The 20,162-nt window shown below is 49.3% G+C and overlaps 1 protein-coding gene across 1 annotated transcript; it reads left to right on the top strand.

Annotated features, from left to right (window-relative positions):
* The first annotated feature begins 1,828 nt into the window (after nucleotides 1–1,828).
* On the top strand, nucleotides 1,829–19,902 carry P2RX4 (purinergic receptor P2X 4). Its single transcript, XM_040250703.1, has 12 exons — nucleotides 1,829–2,054; nucleotides 5,189–5,336; nucleotides 8,585–8,656; nucleotides 8,773–8,845; nucleotides 9,294–9,390; nucleotides 13,857–13,937; nucleotides 14,042–14,183; nucleotides 14,723–14,859; nucleotides 17,802–17,895; nucleotides 18,012–18,077; nucleotides 18,443–18,538; nucleotides 19,245–19,902. Exons 1-12 carry the CDS (start codon nucleotides 1,921–1,923, stop codon nucleotides 19,269–19,271), a joined length of 1,167 nt encoding a protein of 388 aa, XP_040106637.1. The 5' UTR covers nucleotides 1,829–1,920; the 3' UTR covers nucleotides 19,272–19,902.
* The last annotated feature ends 260 nt before the right edge of the window (nucleotides 19,903–20,162 follow it).

The following is a 20,162-nucleotide window of genomic DNA, read 5'->3' as shown; positions in this document are numbered from 1 at the left end:
CCTCCACCCCAACGGCACAAAGTTCCATTTCAGCAGAGACTTCATCTGTCTGTTCCCCTCCTGTGCCTAGAACACTGTCCAGCATACAATGGGCACTCAGTAAATATCTGTCAAAGAAATGAATAAAATCCCATTTAAACTATTACCACCTTTTCCTGGGGCCATTTTGGACTGAGGGAGATGGCAGCTCTATTCCTCCCTCTAACATGACAAGTCTATCTCCAGAGGCACATACTGTCTTCTTCAAATTTTATTATTCACCTTCTTATATTTGAAAAAACAAAGCGATGTGGCTTAGTAACCTCACTTCCAGGAAAAGAACTAAAATGGTGTGTCAAAGATTATGCACAGGATCCACAAACTAGAAGCAATCAGATGAGAGCAGTTAGGGAAATTATCCCTAACTGAGGAAACAATCCATAGATTTATAATGACAAGTCTGCGGTAACATGGAAAATGAAGTGTGAATCAGGAACTGGAAAGCACTATCACTGACTATGCTTACAAATTATATACAACTATCTGCTAGAATATATACTCCATAAGGGTAGGATGTTTGGGTTTGTTCTGTTCACTAGATAGTGCCTGGTATATGCAAGGCGTTTATTAACACTTGTTGAACGAATCAATGAAACTAAATATAAAACATACTTATGAAAACATACCTGAAGGGAATGAACACAGGTGGAAAATTATGTTCAAGTGGTGCAACTGTGGGTGTTCCCTCCACTTTCCCTCTATTTTCCAATTCTCCCTAAAGTTGTGATAAAACTTTCTCAGTTCAAAGGATGGTCACAGAAATCCCTCACCAGGCTCAGGCTGCTTCCTCCTCTGTCCTACAACGAAGGAAGCATCCGTATTGGAGTAGGATGTGCCTGCCTTCAGTTTGGGGAGGGGTATTTTACAGCGTTGTGGCTCCAGCCAAGAGCTACTGCTGCTGCTGCTAAATCGCTTCAGTCGTGTCCGACTCTATGCAACCCCATAGACGGCAGCTCACCAGGATCCTCCTTCCCTGGGATTCTCCAGGCAAGAATACTGGAGTGGGTTGCCATTTCCTTCTCCACCAGCCAAGAGCTCCTGGGCTACCAAATATTTAGGCTTTTCCCCCTGGTGCCTCAGATGGTAAAGAGTCCACCTGCAATGCAGAAGACTGGGGTTCGATCTCTAGGTCCCCGGGTGGGGAAGATAGAGAAGGGAATGACTACCCACTCCAGAATTCCATAAACAGAGAAGCCTGGCGGGCTACCGTCCATGGGGTCGCATAGAGTCCTACATGACTGAGCAACTAACTTTCCCCCCCCGCGATAGAGAAGGCGGCCGCTGCACGCCCCCGCCATTGGAGCCTGCATGAGTTTGAACTTCCAGTCGGACTACTCTTCCTCCTAAGCTGCCCCCATCCTTAGCCTCCCTCCCCTCCGCCTGCAGTCACTTCTAGACATCCCACGGGGGTCGCATTGCCCGTCTAAGGTGGGGGAAGGTGGGCAGGGTATCTTGTTCCCAAGGGGGTGGTCACTCTCTGAGGGCTCTATCTCCCCTGAGCTTCACTGGTCGGACCTCCTCTTGGGGTCATTCGTCCCGGTGGAGTTCATCCCCCTTGAAGGGGGTCGCTCGTTCCATTATTCCCTCGCCCCTCTCCTCAGGGATCATTCGTTCGCAAGGAGGAGTCACCTCAGCCCCCGGGCTCATTCCCCCTTGAGAAGGTCGCTCGTCCTCCGGCCCCCCTGCGGCGGCAGGGCACTCGTACCCGAGGGGGAGGTCACGCCTTCCGCCCGGCCCCGTCCCCTCAGGGCCAGCGCCGCCTCCTTCCGGGCCCTCCCCGCCGCGAACAGCGATTCCAGGCGGGGCTCCCGGGAAGGGACGCGGCGGCGGGGCTGGCGAGCGGGCCTAGAGCGCAGAGCCGGGCGGCTCGGCGGCGGCGCCATGGCGGGCTGCTGCGCGGTGCTGGGGGCCTTCCTGTTCGAGTACGACACGCCGCGCATCGTGCTCATCCGCAGCCGTAAAGTGGGGCTCATGAACCGCACGGTGCAGCTGCTCATCCTGGCCTACGTCATCGGGTGAGCGCGGCCGCGGGCGTCCACCCCGCGGGGGTCCTGGGGGTCAGGGCGTGGCCCGAAGGCCGGGAGCTCCTCCTGGGTCCCGGCCGCGCACCTGCTCATCCTGGCCTAGGTCCTCGGCGGAGACCCGCGAGCGCCCTCCAGGTGGGGTCCTGGGGACAGCGACCCGAAGCCTGTGACATATCCCCACTCCCCGAATCCTCCATCTACTCCACTCCACCCCCAGCCTCGAGGGGGACCGGCTCTGTCCCGGGTCTGGGTCCGGAGGCTGCTTTGATGTCGTGTCTTGAGGCCAAAGCCTAGCTAGACCTTCATCCTCGCCATTCCTGCTTCTTGCCCTTCTGACTTGCTCCCCGATGGCCTTTGACGGGGGCTGGGAGGGCTTCGCCCTAAACCTCTCACTCTTTGCTCTTCACTTCCCGCTCCCAACTTCCCTTCCCTGGTGGCTAAGAGGTTAAAGCTTCTGCCTCCAATGCGGGAGACCCAGGTTCGATCCCTGGGTCGGGAAGATCCCCTGGCGAAGGAAACGGTAACCCAATCCAGTATCCTTGCCTGGAGAATCCCATGGATGGAGAAGCCTGGTAGGCTACAGTCCACGGGGCCGCAAAGAGTCGGACACGACTGAGCGACTTCACTTTCACTTTCACTTTCCCAATCTGATGGTCTGCTGACGGAAGCCAATTTTGAGACTTCCACTTGGTTCCTTTGGGGTCTGTGGCTTCCTGTCCTTTCCTTTGAGCATCATGTGGTAACCCAAGATACCAGGTCACACTTTGAAAAATCACTTAAAGTTCAGTTCCTTCGTATTGTGGGGTTGTTGGAGTCTTTGGTATAGGCACCAGCCCTAACCTCATCATTTGCCATGCTGCCCTCTTTGCTTACCTGTCCTGCCACCGTAAGTCCTTACCGAGTGCTTGACTTTAATTGATGTACCCATTACACTAAAATTAAACTCTAGCCAGGAGGTGGAAGTTAATTTACCAACTCGGCCTGCCTTCGTGGTCCACCTGGAGTGTCTACAGGTGCTGAGCTGACAGATGTTATCTGCTGCGTCATATTTTGTTTGTTTGTTTTGTTAAAAGGCCTAATACAGTGTTCCCCAAACTGCACATAGAGCCATTTGGGGATCTTTAAAATATACTGATTACTGGCTCTCAGACCCAGATCTTCTGATTGAAGTGCTGTAGAGTATGACCACCTCCCCAGGTGATTCCGATGTGCAGCATAGTTTAGGAACCAGTTTCTTAGTGTTTCCCAAACCTATCTGATCATGAGAGACTCATCGGAGGAATTGTTTAAAGGTAACAGGAATCCACCCCCCTCCACTGGGGTGGGGCTTGGAATCTGTTAACAGTGCCTGAAAGAATCCACGTAATCTGGCAGGTTTGGCTTCTACCATCTATCGGCACAGCAGCAGTAGGTACTGACAGTGTTCAGTAAAATGGCTTTTCCAGGTATGGAGTGTACATCACAAGCACCTGGCCAACCGCCAGGTTTGGACTCACTAGTCACAGAAAGTATCATCACAACCAACCCAGTGATTGGGATGGACCCTTCAATTTTGAAACCCATTACTAATGGGTTGGGCTTCCCTCATAGCTCAGTTGGTAAAGAATCTGCCTGCAATGCAAGAGACCTGGATTCGATTCCTGGGTCGGGAAGATCCCTTGGAGAAGGAAATGGCAATCCACTTCAATATTCTTGCCTGGAAAATCCCATGGACAGAGGAGCCTCGTGGGCTACAGTCCATGGGGTTGCAACAGTTTGACACGACTGAGTGACTAAACCACCACCGCTAGTGGGTTCACTAAACTCAGAGTGCTAGGTTGGACCTTTGGAATCAGGAATTGTCATGCAGCTTTTTCCTTTTGGCTTTTGCTGCTCGTAGGAGGATCAGTTTACACCCACTTTGGAGTATCTTGACTACATACAGTACATCGGCACTTGTACTGTATGGTAGCCAGAAGTCCCATGAGGCTGTTGAGCATTTGAAGTATTCCTGCTCCAAATCGAAATGTGCTGTCACTGTAAAATGCACACCAGATTTCAAGGACATAGTATGAAAAAAAAGTTAAATATATTAACACATCTTATATTGATAATGTTAAGATATATTGGACATATTGAGTTACATAAAATATATTAAAATTAATTTTACCTGTTTCTTTTTAGCATCGCTACTAGAAATGTTTAAATTACATATATGACTCGTGTTGTATTTCTGTTGGGCAATGCAGCTTTTTTTTTAAATCAATTTATTTTGGGCTGCACTGTGTCTTCACTGCTGCAACATGGGCTTTGTCTAGTTATGGCAAGTGGGGGCTGCTCTGCGCTGCTGAGCTCAGGCTTCTCATTGTGGTGGTTTCTCTTATTGCGGGGCTTCCCTGGTGGCTCAGACAGTAAAGCATCTGCCCGCAATGCGGGAGACCTGGGTTCGATTCCTGGGACAGGAAGATCCCCTGGAGAAGGAAATGGCAATCCACTCCAGCACTCTTGCCTGGAAAATCCCATGGACGGAGGAGCCTGATAGGCTACAGTCCACAGGGTCCCAAAGAGTTGGGCTCTAGAGCACTGGCTCAGTAGTTGTGTTACACGGGCTTAGTTGCCCTGAGGCATGTGGAATCTACCCTGACCGGGATTGAACCCATGTCCCTTGTGTTAACAGGTGGATTCTTAACCACTGGGACACCAGTGAAGTTCCTGGGCAGTGTAGCTTTATAGGGTTCCTGTGGAGGGTTGTCTGCCTTTGTTATGGGATTTTTTAAGCAGTAAATGCTTTGCTTTTATATGTCTTGCTGTGATCAAATCTGACTCAGGATCTGAATTTAGGGGATTTGGGAAAGAAAAAAAAGAAAAACACCATCTCTTAACTTCCTGATTCTTGACTACTTCCTCATTCAGTTCCTCTTGATGAAATTGTTATCTCTTTTCCAAATGTGATCAAAGGTAATTCTTCCTTCAAAAAGAGACTGAACACTTCTCAGTTATCTAATTGTGTTATCAACCACAGGATGAGGTAATATTTATTTACATAGTGACTGCTGTGAAACCATCTGTTTCTGACTTCTGACAGCAATTCACTGTCCAGTAGGCTCTCCATATGTGCAATTTAAGAGACCTGTTTTATTTTATAGGTGGGTGTTTGTGTGGGAAAAGGGTTACCAGGAAACAGACTCTGTGGTCAGCTCAGTTACTGTGAAAGCCAAGGGCGTCACCACGACCAACACTTCTAAACTTGGATTCCGGATCTGGGATGTAGCTGATTATGTGATTCCAGCTCAGGTAAGCCTCCCACTGTGACTCTTTTAAACTTCAGGCCCCTAGTTCACTGCCTTCCCTTTGACTTTGCCCACCTGACTGGTGATCAGCGTGCCCAGATCACATACCCAGATTGGCGTGCTTACATCACCAGTGCCCACATTGATTGTTCTAGTCCAAGAAAGCAGTATAGACAGGCCTCTTTTTGGCTTAGGGTCTAATAGGCAATATTCAGTTGGCTGTGTTTCTTCAGCCCTGAAACATGGCTGGCTTAAACAGAGGAAGCTTTGCATATGGACACCTTGGTCTGGCTCAGGCCCTGAAAGGTGAAAAAGCATGTTTTAAATCCTGGGAAAAGTGCAGGTGAAACTTTCACCTTTCCGCATTCTATGATTTAACTGTATTGTTGTAAACCTGCAAGGTAAATCTTTTCAGTCATTAGAGTTGTTGTTGAGTTGCGTCCAACTCTTTTGCGACCCCATGGACTGTAGCCCACCAGGCTCCTCTGTCCATGTGATTTCCCAGGCAAGAATTCTAGAGTGGGTTGCCATTTCCTTTTCCAAGGGATCTTCCCTACCCAGGGATCAAACCCCCATCTCTTGCATTGCAGGCAGATTCTTTACCACTGAGCCACCTGGGAAGGCCCCAGCTATTAGAGACCCAAAGCCAAACAAGAAGGAAACAGATCTACCCACGTGGGATTCCATCAGGAACAAAGGGAAGGGAAGAAGCTGACACAGCATCGTAGTCTTCCGTCTGTTAATCCACAAGCTCCAAGTTAAATATTGACTCTCTTTAACCATGATATGACTGTGATCCATAGCCAGTCCCCACATATCTTTCCAGATGGCCCCCATGCTCAGGTGACTGGGCTGGCCAGGTGCGGATAAGCTGCCAACTCTTGGCTCAGAGCAATGACTTTTGAAACTCTTTTTTTCTTCAAGTGTTCATTTTCCTTCTGCCTTCTCAAGGAAGGGGTCTAGCAGATGCCCAGAGAGAAGTCAGAGCTAATGGAGCCATAAAGGTCAAATGGAACAGAGGATTTATAGTTAGCTGGAGGAAGCTGGTCCTGTAGGCATGCACCTGTCCCGACAGAGAGACCTCTGCTTCCTGTGAAGCCACAGCCTCATTGTGGCAGGTTCTAGGAATATCACGCTCAGCCTGTTTACTGAACACGCAGAAGGATATGGCGCCCTGCTTGTGATCCTCGGTGGAAGAGAAAACACAGCAACTTTGCCTTCCATCTCGGATCAGGGCTGGGGGCCACGTGAGTTCTGCAGGGTTCTCCTCACAAGCTCTCGTGATACCCTTGTGCTTCTCCAAAGACAGAACACAAATATCTGTTTGCACCACATCTACTCAGCTCACCTCCAGACCAAAATTTCTCTAAACTTAAAGGAGATAAGAAATAGGAAATAAAAAGTAAATCTCACTGACTTGTTCAGGTCTAACTCAGGAGCGATGTAGGAGTAGCCTTCTGTAAACACCAAGCGAGCAGTGTGTCTATGTATGGAACACGGGAGCCTGACAGGGCACCTGACCTGGGCCTCCTGCCCCGTCATCATGCCTCCCCCTCCGGCCATTTCCTCAACTCCTAACATGCTTTGCTCCAGGCCTGTCCTTGAAAGGGGCTTCCCTGGTGGCTCAGATGGTAAAGCGTCCGCCTACAGTGTGGGAGACTTGGGTTCGATCTCTCGGTTGGGAAGATCCCCTGGAGAAGGAAATGGCAACCCACTCCAGTACTCTTGCCTGGAAAATTCCATGGACTGAGGAGCCTGGTAGGCTGCAGTCCATGGGGTCGCAAAGAGTCAGACACGACTGAGAAACTTCACATTCATGTGTCCTTGAAAGATGCCAACTGTTCCCGGAGCTTCCATCACCTTGTCAGACCTGAGGGTGGAGACATCTGGGAACTGTTTGGTCCCTGAGTTTCCGTGATGGCTCCCCGCACTGACTGCTCTTCCTGGAAATGTGAACTGCTCAGAGCATTTCATTTTAGAGTACCAGTGGCCACTGTGGAAGGCCCAACTTGAATTTGCAGGACCTTTGTCTTTTATTCCATATACTAGAAGGTCACTACCCACTCCGGTGTTCTTGTCTGGAGAATCCCAGGGACGGCGGAGCCTGGTGGGCTGCCGTCTATGGGGTCTCACAGAGTCGGACACGACTGAAGCGACTTAGCAGCAGCAGCAGCAGCAGCAGCAGCAGCAGGCCACTGTTAGCAGTTCTCCAATCTCATCCCCAAGTGACCTGTTGATCGCAAACTTCAAATCAACCACTGGGTGCTTTCATACTTGGGAGGAGGAAATAGAACCTTCTCTAAGGGAGAAGTGTCACTGGGTCTTCTGTATAGTATGTTTGATGTATTTACTTTAGTTCCTGTTAGGAGAGAGAACCAGCCAAACTTGAGACCTTTGAGCTCTCATGTTTCTGGGCCTCTGAGGTAGTCCAGTTGGCAGAGGATATTCCAGGCACTTCTTGGCTCTTTCCCCTCAACAAGTCAAGTTTTATTAAGGAACCGTTTCAGGGTGTAGACATGTTTTGTGTTTTTTTTAATGGAGGTGAAATTCATGTATCGCATTATTAACCAGTTCAGAATGACAAATTCAGTGGCGTTTAGCACATTCACAGGGATGTGCAACATCACCTCAGTCTAGCTCCAGAACATTTTTATCAGTCTGAAGGAAAACCCCACACTCATTAAGCTGTCACCTCCTCGTCCACCTCCCCCCAACCCCCAACCCCTTTACAACCACTAATCTATTTTCTGTCTCTGGATTTGCCTCTTCTGTACATTTCATATCGATGGGCTCACACACTACATGGCCTTTTGTATCTGACTTCTTGGACTCAGCGTCATATTCTGAAGTTCATCTACCTTGTAGCCATGTCAGTGTTTCGCTCCTTTGTATGGCTGAGTCATATTCCATTACAGGTGTGGACTGCAGTTTGTTTATCCATTCACCCATTAGACTATTTATTTATCCATTCACCCCTTGATATATGCAGAGTTATTTCCACCTTTGGCCTATTGTAAATGCTGCTGCTGTGAACACATGTGCAGGTGTTTGAGTCCCTGTTTCCAGTCGGTTATAAACTCTCTTAGGCAAGAATGGGAGACCCTAAGATCAGTGTTTAACTATCTCTGGTGTGGCATGTGGGAGAAGTGAAAGGTACTGTCATAATAAAGGGATGTCCGACCCTCCTTGTGGCTCTACCGGGCTCCCCTGAAGATCACACGTAGCACTGTCTCCCCTCTCCCCTCTCTGCAGGAGGAAAACTCTGTCTTCATCATGACCAACATGGTCATCACCATGAACCAGACGCAAGGCTTCTGTCCTGAGGTAGGGGGCTTCTTGGAGAAGAGCCTTGGGCCTCATACCCTCCTCTCCATCCTTGTCCCACAGCAGGTGGGGCCAGGCTGTGTGAAACCTGTTTTCACTGGTTCTTCCGCCTCCAGATCCCGAGTAAGACCACTCTGTGTGAAACTGATGGCAACTGCACTGCCGGCTCTGCAGCCACCCACAGCAGCGGTATGAATCTGTGACCGTGACCCCACAGGAGACGCTTAGGCTGGGGAGGGCAGCCCCCAACCAGACTGCCTCCCCGTGGTGGGGCGGGGCCCTCTCAGAGGGAGATCTCTGCGGTGGAGGACTCCCCCGCACCCCCCAGTGCCTTCACATGACCCAGATGGGGGTCCCAGGACCCTCTCGAAATTCATCTCTGTCCTTTGCACCCCAGAAACCATCCCAGATCTTGCCCTGTCCTGTGGCTCAGCATCACGCTTTGATCGGCAAAGCAGAGATGTGGCTATGTCTCAGGCAGATCTTTTCCTCCAGTTTGAATCTCTGGACAGTGTAAATCCCAGGATCAGAATAGCTTGAGACTGACTGCATAGGATGCATGGCAGAGCTTCCCCTCTGACTCACAAAGTAGAAAGTAGAAGACCCCCACAGACCTGGGTGCCCCTCTCCCCTGTAGGAGTCGCGACAGGGAGGTGCGTGTCATTCAATGGGACCTTGAAGACATGCGAGGTGGCAGCCTGGTGCCCGGTGGAGGACGACACAGAAGTGCCAAAGTGAGTCCTACTCAAGGAACGCAAGTGTCCTCAAGGCTGGGTCTCGGGCTTAGGGGAGGCAACCGGGAATTGTGTTTTTGCTCTCGGTGTTGGCCTGTGCTGGCAGGCTTCCCTGGGCTGACGGTTCTCAACCATCAGTGGTGGATGGGCCACAGTGTTTATCACCCATGATAAGAGTGCAGATGACTTATTTCTATGTGAGAAATCTGTCAGTTGCAAGTAACTGACAGGAAACAGTTCTCAGGGCCTTAAGCGGGTATGTGCACACACACACACATGCATGCTCACACACATGCATTCACAGTGGGGGCAGTTTACTGTTCACCTAACCACAGAGATCCCAGCATGGCTAGATCGGGGCCTCAGGGGACAGCATCTGAGTCTCCACCTCTTGTCTCTGCTTTCTTCCATGTTGGCTTCATTCCCAGGACCCATGACATATCCCAGGTCTCCCTGCCCAGCTGTCCATGGAGGTTCTGTGTGTGCTCGGTTGCCGGGGTCCAGCCCCGGGGGATCCAGGGAATTCGAAGGGTGGACGGCATTGGCGAGGAAAACTTATTTGTTTATTAATATAAGATTAGATTAAGAAACAATAGTGTAGTAGGAAAATTAAGTGGAGAAAGAGGGCTGAATAACTTGGATTACGCAGAAGACCAATAAAATTCCAGACAAGGAACTTGCACCATCTGCGTTGGGCCACCGGCGCTCACTTGAATACCTAAGGGTGCCTCGCCTTAGGCTCCCTTTCGCGCGGGTCTTAACAGCCAGGGCAAGTGAGTAGACTTGGCGAGCCTCCGCGCCCCAGATGGGAATTCAGCCTGAAATTAAAGTAAAGAGGAGAAGGAGGGAGAGGGAGAAAGAGAGAGAGAGACACAGGGGAAACCAGTCCAGCGACTGGCTCCGGCCCCTATTGTCTAGAAAGGCCTTTTATACCTTTTTTTGATTGTACGTAGAGATCAATGGGTAATACAAAATTATGCAGTGTTAGCAGTCCAGACTCTTATCAAAACCAGGCTTTTCTCTCTGCATACCTAATTGTATACACAAGTCTTAGGTGATTTACATCATCTTCTGGCCAGAAAGGGCCAATTAACATTTTACAGCCTTTTTTCTGATAAGGGTTTGTCAACCAGAAGGCTTATTTGTGTTGATCTTCCCAAAGTCTGGTGCCACTCTCAGAAAGTACTAAATAAAGTTACATTCTTACATAGGACACAAGAGGAGTGCAAAGAGAAGTAATTAACTCAAAAGTCTAGTGTTGCTAACATCAGAACTACTATATATCTTTTTCCATATCCCGTTTACATTGATTAACATCCTCCCAGGTGCCTAAAAGATAAAGAATATGGAGGCCTGGCAGCAATCATTGAGTCAACAGTGAAAACCCGTCACCAATATGATTTTTAGCTCTTTAGAAAAGGCTCTGTATCTTTAAGACTCTCTTAAGCTTTGTGCCTCTCACAGTTGTGGGCTGCAAGCAATTCACAAGCTGTAAGAGGTCCGGGGAACCTGTTAGGCAAGCTAGAGAGCAATCAGAGGGGGTTTAACTGAAACATCCCTTTCAAATGCAGAAGACTAAAGCCCTGAATTGACTTTTTTCCAGAGAATGTCAGAAAAGTGGAAAAGCAGAGTACAAAAGTCAGCAGATTTTTGTTTTTTTGTTGGGGTACATGCTCAGGAAATTCCAGGGGGACCCCTGAAGTCTGATCACCACCTTGCGTGTGTCAGCTTCCTTCCTCATGACCTTGTCATGGGCGGGATTCCTCACCCTGGCTTCCGGCACTCAGTCATGTCCGACTCTTGGCAACCCTGTGGACTGTAGCCCACCAGGCTACTCTGTCCATGAGGATTCTCTAGGCAAGAGTACTGGCGTGGGTTGCCATGCCTTCCTCCCAGGGATATTTCCAACCCAGGGATCAAACTTGTATCTCTTGAGTCTCCTGCATTGGCAGGCGGATTCTTTACCACTATGCCACCTGGGAAACCCATAGAGATTCTAGACCTGTCCATCTTTACATCTTCAGCCACATCTGTCAACACTTCTAGCCCATTCCTGTGGTTGGGGGATGGATTTTGCTTATGACTCGGGCCTGGGCCACAGGCCTTCCTGGCTAGAAGTCAGATCCACCCAGATGACACAGGCTGAGTGGATTCTAAAGGAAATACGGCGTTCTGTTACCAGAAAAAAAGGGGAGCAGATGCTGGGCAGGAAGATTATTAATGTTCATGGACGTGTATTTGATAAACTAGAGCAGGTTCAAGGTTGCCTTGAGTAACATTGAGTAACACAGCCTAACTGTGATCATCTGTGCTGTGAGTGGGTAGAGCTAGAGGTAACGCTTTTGAAATCTGGAATCGCTAGCAACCTGGAGGCCTTCCTTGCTCAGAATTCAGACCGAGGCCTATATTAGCCCAGGGGAGCAGGTAACCAGGTGAACATCATCCTGGGTGTGTCGCAACACAAGACAGTGTTGAGATCTGCAGGTTGTTGAGGGCAGCAGTTCCGGCTAGGGAAGGGAATTCCACAAGACAGGAATCCTAGCATTCTGGGGCTGGAAAGGACCTTATGGAGCTGGTAGCCACGTGTGGCTACTGAGTACTTGAAATGCAGCCTGGGGGGCTTACCTGGTGAGTCAGTGGTTAAGACTCCATGCTATCAATACAGGGGGCATGGGTTCCATCCACGGCCAGGAAATTAACATGCTGCATGCCTAGGAAAGAAAGAAAGGAAGGAAAAAATGCAGCTGGGTCCAAAGTGAGCTCTCACGGTAAAATCCACTCCAGGTTCTGCATACTTTAAATTATTTAAGAAAAGCATATGTAATAGCTGATAAGGGCTTCCCTGATAGCTCAGCAGTAAAGAATCCACCTGCAATGCAGGAGATGTTGGTTACATCCTTGGGTCAGGAAGATCCCCTAGAGAAAGAAATGGCAACCCATTCCAGTATTCTTGCCTGGGAAATACAGTGGACAGAGGAGCCTGGTGGGGTACAGTCCATGGGGTCACAAGAGTCAGACACAACTTAGCGACTAAATCACAGTATCTCATTAATAATATTCTTTGTTGTTTACATGTTGGAATCTTATTTTAGACATATGGAGTTATTATAGAAAAGTTCATTTCACTTGTTACTTTTTAATGTGACTATCAGGAAACTTAAATTACAACACAGTTTGTGTCTTGATCCCTGGGTTGGGAAGATCCCCTGGAGAAGGGAATGGCACCCCACTCCAGTATTCTTGCCTGGAGAATTCCATAAACAGAGGAGCCTGGCAGGGTACAGTCCATGGGGTTGCAAAGAGTCAGACACAGCTGAGCGACTAACACTTTGTGTCTCACAGTATATTTTCACTGCACAGCGCTGTTACAGATCTCATCAGTGTAGGATGATTTTTAAGTGTTTACTGATAACATGAAATAACACTGAGTCACACGGAAAGGCATTCCCGTCTTCACTCTTATTCAGCCCTGAGTGGATGTCAAGGAGGAGGTGCTGGTCTGGAGTCTGTATCCCTCACCGATTTCCATTTCTCACCAAGAACAAGCCCCAGGCTCAGTACACAACAAACATGGGAACCACAGTTTGTAATGACATTGTTCTGACTTAGTTATATTTATTTGAATGATGATCTCTGACTTGTGGCAAATAATATTTTTTTATAGTCATGATGGAAAGTTTTATTTAGAAATGAATGTCAATTAAAAAAAAAAAAAAGGTGCATTGAGGGACTTCTCTGGTGGTCCAGTGTTAAGACTCTGCACTTAACGGTGCAGGGGGCACAGGTTCAATCCCTGGTCGGGGAACAGATTGTGCATGCCAGGTGATGCAGCCAAAAAAAAAAAAAAATTCAACCTGGGTCGGGGGGCCTCCTCCACGAGGGGTCAGTTCACACTGCCACATCCCCCTGTAGAAAGGCTCTAAGGCTCCCCATCCCGGGACAGATTCTGCTTCTGCCGTCAGCAGGAGCGGACGGGGCACTTCCGGAAAGAGGTGGTACAGCAGCAGTCATGTGCCACATGCCGTTTCCAGCCTCTAGATGAACTCACCTTTGCTTTCACTTGTTAAACCAGATCTGTTGGAAACACCTGAGGTAAGCCCTGAAATCCAGCACCTGCCAGACCCACTGATTGCTAGGGAGGCCAGGAGGCCCTGCCCCTCCCACCCATATCGGTAGCTATTCCTCAGGTTCTTAAATTCCCATGGCCTCAAGGAAAAGGCCCTGCCCTTCTGTGCTTGGAAGAAACCAGAAACCTTGGTTTACTGTCTCCTCTCTTGACCTAGTGTTTATGCAGAGGAGAGTAGCAAAAAAAAAAAAAAAAACCCATGAGAAACGTTTTACTTTTTTCTTGGCAAAGTGATATTGTAAGACACACACGTGTCTGCTGCTTAAAAATATTACTTAGGTATATTAGGAGTGTACATATGTTTGTACTTTTATTAACAATATGTTATAATTTTTTTCAGGCCTGCTTTTTTAAAGGCTGCAGAAAACTTCACTCTTTTGGTTAAGAACAACATCTGGTATCCCAAATTTAACTTCAGCAAGTAAGTGGCGACCAGCCATGTGAGTTCACCAATGTCTTGGAGAAACTTCCAGCTCTTCTTTGAGGTTTTCCTTGCTCCTATTTTCTGCTTCCTCCTGACTTTAGGAGGAATATCCTTCCCAACATCACCACCGCCTACCTCAAAACGTGCATTTATGATGCGAAAACAGATCCCTTCTGCCCCATATTCCGACTTGGAAAAATTGTGGAGCACGCAGGGCACAGCTTCCAGGACATAGCCATTGAGGTAGGTGCAGGTCTTGGCTTTTCTTAAAAAAAAAAAAAAAAAAATTATGTATTTATTTATTTGGCTGTGCCAGGTCTTATTTGTGGCTTCCCTGTTGGCTCAGCTGGTAAAGAATCCGCCTGCAATGCGGGAGACCCGGGTTTGATCCCTGAGTAGGGAAGATCCCCTGGAGGAGGGCATAGCAACCCACTCCAGTATTCCTGCCTGGAAAATCTCATGGACAGAGTAGCCTGGCGTGCTACAGTTCATGGGGTTGCAAAGAGTCGGACATGACTGAAGTGGCTTAGCATGCATACATGGTCTTAGTTGCAGTGCATGGGATCTACACTGTGGCATGCAGGGTTCTTAGCTGCCTCATACAGGGTGTTTAGTTGTGGCATGTGGGATCTACTTCTCTGATCAGGGATTGAGCCCAGGCCTCTGGCTTTGGGAGTGCAGAGTCTTAGCTACTTAACCACCAGGGAAGTCCCAGTCCTGGCTGTTCTAGCACAACCTTTGACACATCACCTTCTAGAACGGGCTCTGCTCGCACCCCACAGGGAGGCATCATGGGCATCCAGATCAAGTGGAACTGCAACCTGGACAGGGCCGCCTCCTTCTGCCTGCCCAGGTATTCCTTCCGCCGCCTGGACACCCGGGACATAGCCCACAATGTATCCCCAGGCTACAATTTCAGGTGGGTGCAAGCTTGGGCGCCATGACTCATATGTTGGGGGCGATGGCAACTGGATCACTCCCCAATGGGGGGCCTCCACGCCCACTCAAGACCAAGGGCAGGAGGGGAAGCATGCGCCAGGGAGAGTGGTCCAAGCAGGGCCTTGCCCCCGTGGCATTCCAACCCGTGAGAACCCTCCCTTCCTTTCCTTGCCTCCAAGAGAGTCTGCCTGCTTTAGCTTTCCCAGACCAGCCTCTACCAGGACCGTGCCACTAATTCTGAGGAGTGGCTGAGTCTGTGGTCCTCCAGTCCAAAGGCCTCTGGGGCCTGACTTGGGAATTGGCTTCTTAGGTGATCTGGCCCCTAGAATCTCCAAGGAGCAGGGATACAGGTTTTAGTCTCAGGAAAGGCCTTTGCTGGTACATCCGTTGGGAAGTACTGTGCATTCGTTCCCCAGGACTGCCCTAACAAATGACCACAAACTGGCTGGTCCAAGTGGCAGGACTCTTATCTTCTCACAGTTCTGGAGAACAGAAGCTTCAGATCAGTGTATCTGCAGGCCAGGCTCCTGAATATACAGGCCAGTGTATCTCCTGGCCTCTTCCTGCTTCTGATGGCTCCTGACAACCCTTGGTGGTCCCTGGCTTACAGAGGCATTGCTCCAGTCTCTGCCTCTGTCATCCCATGGCCTCCTCCTTTCTGTGTCTGTGTCCCTGTGTGTCCTTCGTCTTTTATAAGGACACCAGTTGTATAGGATTGGGGGTCCACCCCAATCCAGTATGACCTCATCTTAACTATGATTACATCTTAACTGTGATTACACCCTATTTGTAAGTAAGGTCACACTCACAGGTTCTGGGTAGACATGAACTTGGGGGACAGTATTCAAACCAGTGCAGCTGGTAATCTGAGGAGAGGGCTGAGGGACCAGTCACTTTTTGGCTGACAATTGTCACTTCCTTGACCCAGTGAAATCTGCACCACGTACATTTTCACGCGGTCTTTGTTGCGTTTTCCACACCAAAACCGAGGACCAGGAAGGACCACCTGAGCAGGCTGTGCTGTTGTGTGCTAAGTCGTTTCAGTCATGTCGGACTCTTTATGACCCTATGGACTGTATAGCCCGCCGGGCTCCTCTGTCTGTGGAATTCTCCAACCAAGAATGAAGAATGGTGCTCTTGTCCTGCACTTATCGCCCTCTAGTGGTGAGGAAGTGAAGTGACGTGAAAGTAGCTCAGTCCTGTCCTCTTTGCCACCCATGGACTAGAAAGTCCATGTCCATGGACTTCTCCAGGCCATAATACTGGAGTGGGTAGCCTTTCCCTTCTCCAGAGGATCTTCCCCCAGTGATAGAACCCAGGTCTCCCGATTGCAGGCAGATTCTTTACCAGCTGAGCCACAAGAGAAGCCCAAGAATACTGGAGTGGGTAGCCTGTCCCTTCTCTAGCGGATCTTCCCGACCCAGGAATCTAACTGGGGTCTCCTGCATTGCAGGCGGATTCTTTGCCAACCGAGCTATCAGAGAAGCCTAGTGATGATGTGTGGAATCAAATGCACGCAGGATCTGCTGTCCTTTTGAACCATCTGGTTCACTGATTAGAAGGGAAGATACTTAGGTTTGTTCCTAGTAAGGGAGTCTGATTTGCACTGCTCTATCTCTGTGGTTACACAGTTCTTGTAGAAACCACTGTGGAAAAACCTCCAGCTTGGGCTGGAACCCCAGAACAGAGAGAAGTCCTCACAAGGACACCCGTCAGCATTAGTCCCACCTGAGTTCCCCAGGCCTGGACCACGGCATGGAAGTTGGGGGCCAGACAGATCTCAGGCCACAGCTTAGGCTCCTCGTGGATCCCCTGAGTGACACAGGCAGCAAGTGGTAAAAGTCTCAGTGGTTCTCCCCACAATGTTCCCTCTCTTGTTCTTTTTAAATGGCTTTATTGAGATATAGTTCATATTCTACACAGTTCACCCATTTAAAGTAGAATTCAGAGGGGTTTTTTTAAGCATATTCATATTCAGAGTTATGCAATGATTACTGCAATTTTAGAATATTTTCATCACCTCAGAAAGAAACCCCAGCCTCTTAAGCTTTCACCTCTCTATCCTTCCATCTACCTCAGCCCCTGGCAACCAGTAATCTACCTAATTTACTGATTCTTGAATTTCATAGGAATGGACTCATATAATAGGTGGCCTTCTGTGACTGGCTTCTTTCACTTAGCATCATTTTTTTTCCAGGTTCATCCATGTTGTAGCATTTATCAGTACCTCTCTTTTTATGGCTAAATAATATTCCATTGTGTGGACATACCATTTTTTTTTAATCTACTCTTCCTACTGATGGGTCAAAGGTTCTTTAATTTTTTTAAAAAAAGGTCCAATCCTGATGCTCAATCTTCCCCACCCACAAAGCAGTCTTCATGATTGCTGTTGCCTGGCCACCTTTTATTAGTGGTCAAGGTCTCCTTACTCAGAGAGGCAGGGGGCTCAGCAGTGTCAGGAAGGACTTTCAGAGGAGGAAGTTCTGGTTTTAAGTCATAGCAGGTGACAGAGATGACAGAGGGGGGATCTCTTTGTGTGCCCTTCTGCCTGCATTCCAGGCATTCTGCACTGTGGGCCCAGGCGCCCTCCTCGTCAGCAGGCCAGCACTTCTCCCACATGGCTCACATTAGCCAGGAAAGGCCTTGAGGAGCTAGAAGAAGCGAAGTGAAGTGAAGTCGCTCAGTCATGTCTGACTCTTTGCGACCCCATGGACTGTAGCCTACCAGTCTCCTCCATCCATGGGATTTTCCAGGCAAGAATACTAGAGTGTGGTCTATACAGCATGCAGGCATGAATGAATCCTTAACCCGTGCCAACTCCGTCAGGGCCTCAGCAGTTCACTCTGACAACCCTTGCCAGGATCCAGATGCTGTCTCAGGCCGCCTGTGCCTCTGCACTGAAACCTGGCCTTCTCTCCACAGGTTTGCCAAGTACTACAATGACCCGAATGGTGCTGAGCACCGCACGCTCATCAAAGCCTATGGCATCCGTTTTGATATCATCGTGTTTGGAAAGGTAGCCTGGCTACCGGCTCCCCTTGTTCAGGGCCCATTAGTCTTCTGGGTTGGTCGGGGGGCAGAGGGCCCACTCTCTACACCCATCACAACTTTTTCTTTTTCTATCACTCGCAGGCTGGGAAATTTGACATCATTCCTACCATGATCAACATTGGTTCCGGCTTGGCGCTTTTAGGGGTGGTGAGTGGCTCATTTAGACTTTCCAGTTACTCATCCCCAACCCCCACCCTGCCCCAGGATTGCAGCCCTCCCAGCAGTGACTAGCACAGCAAGTTGAGACTCTCCACTGCCACCCCAGTTCTTCCCCTCGACCCCAGACTAGTTTCTAGACTCAGCCCTCCAGGCTTGTTTCGTTTTCCCCGTCCTGCTGCCTCCACATGCCATTCTCTAAGACCATGCCCCTTGGGGCCTAATCGTTTCCCTCGAGAGATGAGGGAGCCTTTCCTTTCCTTGAAGGATCCCAGGTGTCATGGGAAGGGGCACGCACAGAAGAGCAGAGACCACAGCAACTTGGCTCATTCTTTCTCACCCTGTGCTACATTCAGGCGACAGTGCTGTGTGACATCATAGTCCTCTACTGCATGAAGAAGAGATATTACTATCGTGAGAAGAAATACAAATACGTGGAAGATTATGAGCAGGTAGGCCGCCTCCTGAACTCCCAGCAGGCAGGAAGGCCAAAGCGCCTGACCTCACCTGCCTCTTGTACCAGTGGTGAGAACCCAGCACATTTAGGAGTATTGTCCACCCAGGCAGTCACACACCACTCTCATCATCCACTCCATTTCTGGACCATCTGTACTAACATTTGCTTCATACTTTTCTTCAGATGGACTCAGCCTTTAAAATTTAGCCTCATTTTAAACAGTGACATCTCAGGCTAGTTAGGGCTTCCCTGGTAGCTCAGCTGGTAAAGAATCTACCTGCAATGCAGGAGACCTGGGTTCGATCCCTGGGTTGGGAAGATCCCCTGGAGGAGGGCATGGCAGCCCACTCCAATATTCTTGCCTGGAGAATCCCCAGGGACAGCGGAGCCTGGCAGGCTACAGTTCATGGGGTTACAAAGAGTCGACTGAGCGACTAAGCACAGGTTATTTATGAGAATGTAGCATGACAAAATCTGTGTCCACACTCTACTTAAATTTGACTTGTAGAGCAAGAAAGTTTGGGTACCTCTAGGATCTACCTGAGTACTTTCAGTTGTGGAGGGTCATCCAGATGTCCTCGGGGAAAGTGCTCGACCCTCCTTTGTCCCAGATGGTCCAGGCTTACCTGTAGGCAGCAACTTGTGGGTGCACACGTATCCATAAGCACGTCAACTGACGACAGGCATGTTGTTCTTTGCAGGGTCTTGGTAATCAGATGGACCAATGATGCCCACCCCTCACCTGGGCTCTCCATGGCCCTCATCAGAGCACAGCGAGGAAGGAGAAAAGGCTGCCACGTCACCCCAGAGAAAGTTCCAGATTCTGAGTCGTCTCCACAGCACTGCAGGGTTGCCCAGCTGCTCCTGCGTTCTCTGTGTAGGGTTTGTGCAGTAACCACTCTGCACAGTGGCAGGCGGCTCACCTCTGCTGCGCCTTCAGTTCAGCATCACTGGGCTGAGCTCTGGCCCAAGGCCTGTGGTGCAGCAATGGCTGCATGGGGGCCTTCTCCGGGGCCGGCTTTCCTCAGAATCTCCATCTCCAGCCCCCTGGGAGACCAGGCCGGTCCTCCAAGGCCTGACAGCTCCATTCAAGCACTTTATGAGGAAGGCAGGACCCCTGGGTGCGGCCATAGCTCTTTAGCACTCTGGGCCGCTGTTCCTCTTCCCCCAACCGAGGCTTCAACCCCACACTCGTGAGGTGGAGCCAGCGTTTTTCCTTTGTGAAGAGCTACTCTAAGATGACTGAGGACCAAACATTAAAACAAATGACTTTCTTAATCTCTGTGTGGTTTCACAGCATGGGCTAGAACTTTCCTTCCTTCCCTTTTATTTCAACCAGTAAATCCACCTGTTACCCCAGCTCACTGTGTTCAGAAAGGTTCCTGAAACAAGTCTATTGCTGGAGCTGGTTTTTTTCTCCCCCCACTACTTTAACCTTCTCTTAAAAGCCTAAGAAGTCTGGTTCTTCATTAGCTTATGTTCTTATGGAGTTTACAAGATTTTTTTTCCTGTGGTGTCTTACCTGTGCTTACATTTTACATAAGTGTGTGGGTGTATACTACAGGGAACACAGTTTTAGGGGACACGAAGTTGGCTTATGCTCCCTCCCCATTTGCCTT

Source organism: Oryx dammah, unplaced genomic scaffold (genome assembly GCF_014754425.2).
Source record: "Oryx dammah isolate SB20612 unplaced genomic scaffold, SCBI_Odam_1.1 HiC_scaffold_12, whole genome shotgun sequence".
Taxonomy (NCBI): domain Eukaryota; kingdom Metazoa; phylum Chordata; class Mammalia; order Artiodactyla; family Bovidae; genus Oryx; species Oryx dammah.
Note: the sequence above shows the minus strand (reverse complement) of the source record. Positions and strands in the feature narration are given on the sequence as shown.

Bases quoted from the DNA above. Each gene is read 5' to 3' on its own strand.
- P2RX4 (XM_040250703.1), top strand. From the start codon at position 1,921: ATGGCGGGCTGCTGCGCGGTGCTGGGGGCCTTCCTGTTCGAGTACGAC. The intron at 8,657-8,772 runs GTAGGGGGCTTC...TTCCGCCTCCAG, and splicing joins CGCAAGGCTTCTGTCCTGAG to ATCCCGAGTAAGACCACTCT. The intron at 14,860-17,801 runs GTGGGTGCAAGC...TTCTCTCCACAG, and splicing joins TCCCCAGGCTACAATTTCAG to GTTTGCCAAGTACTACAATG.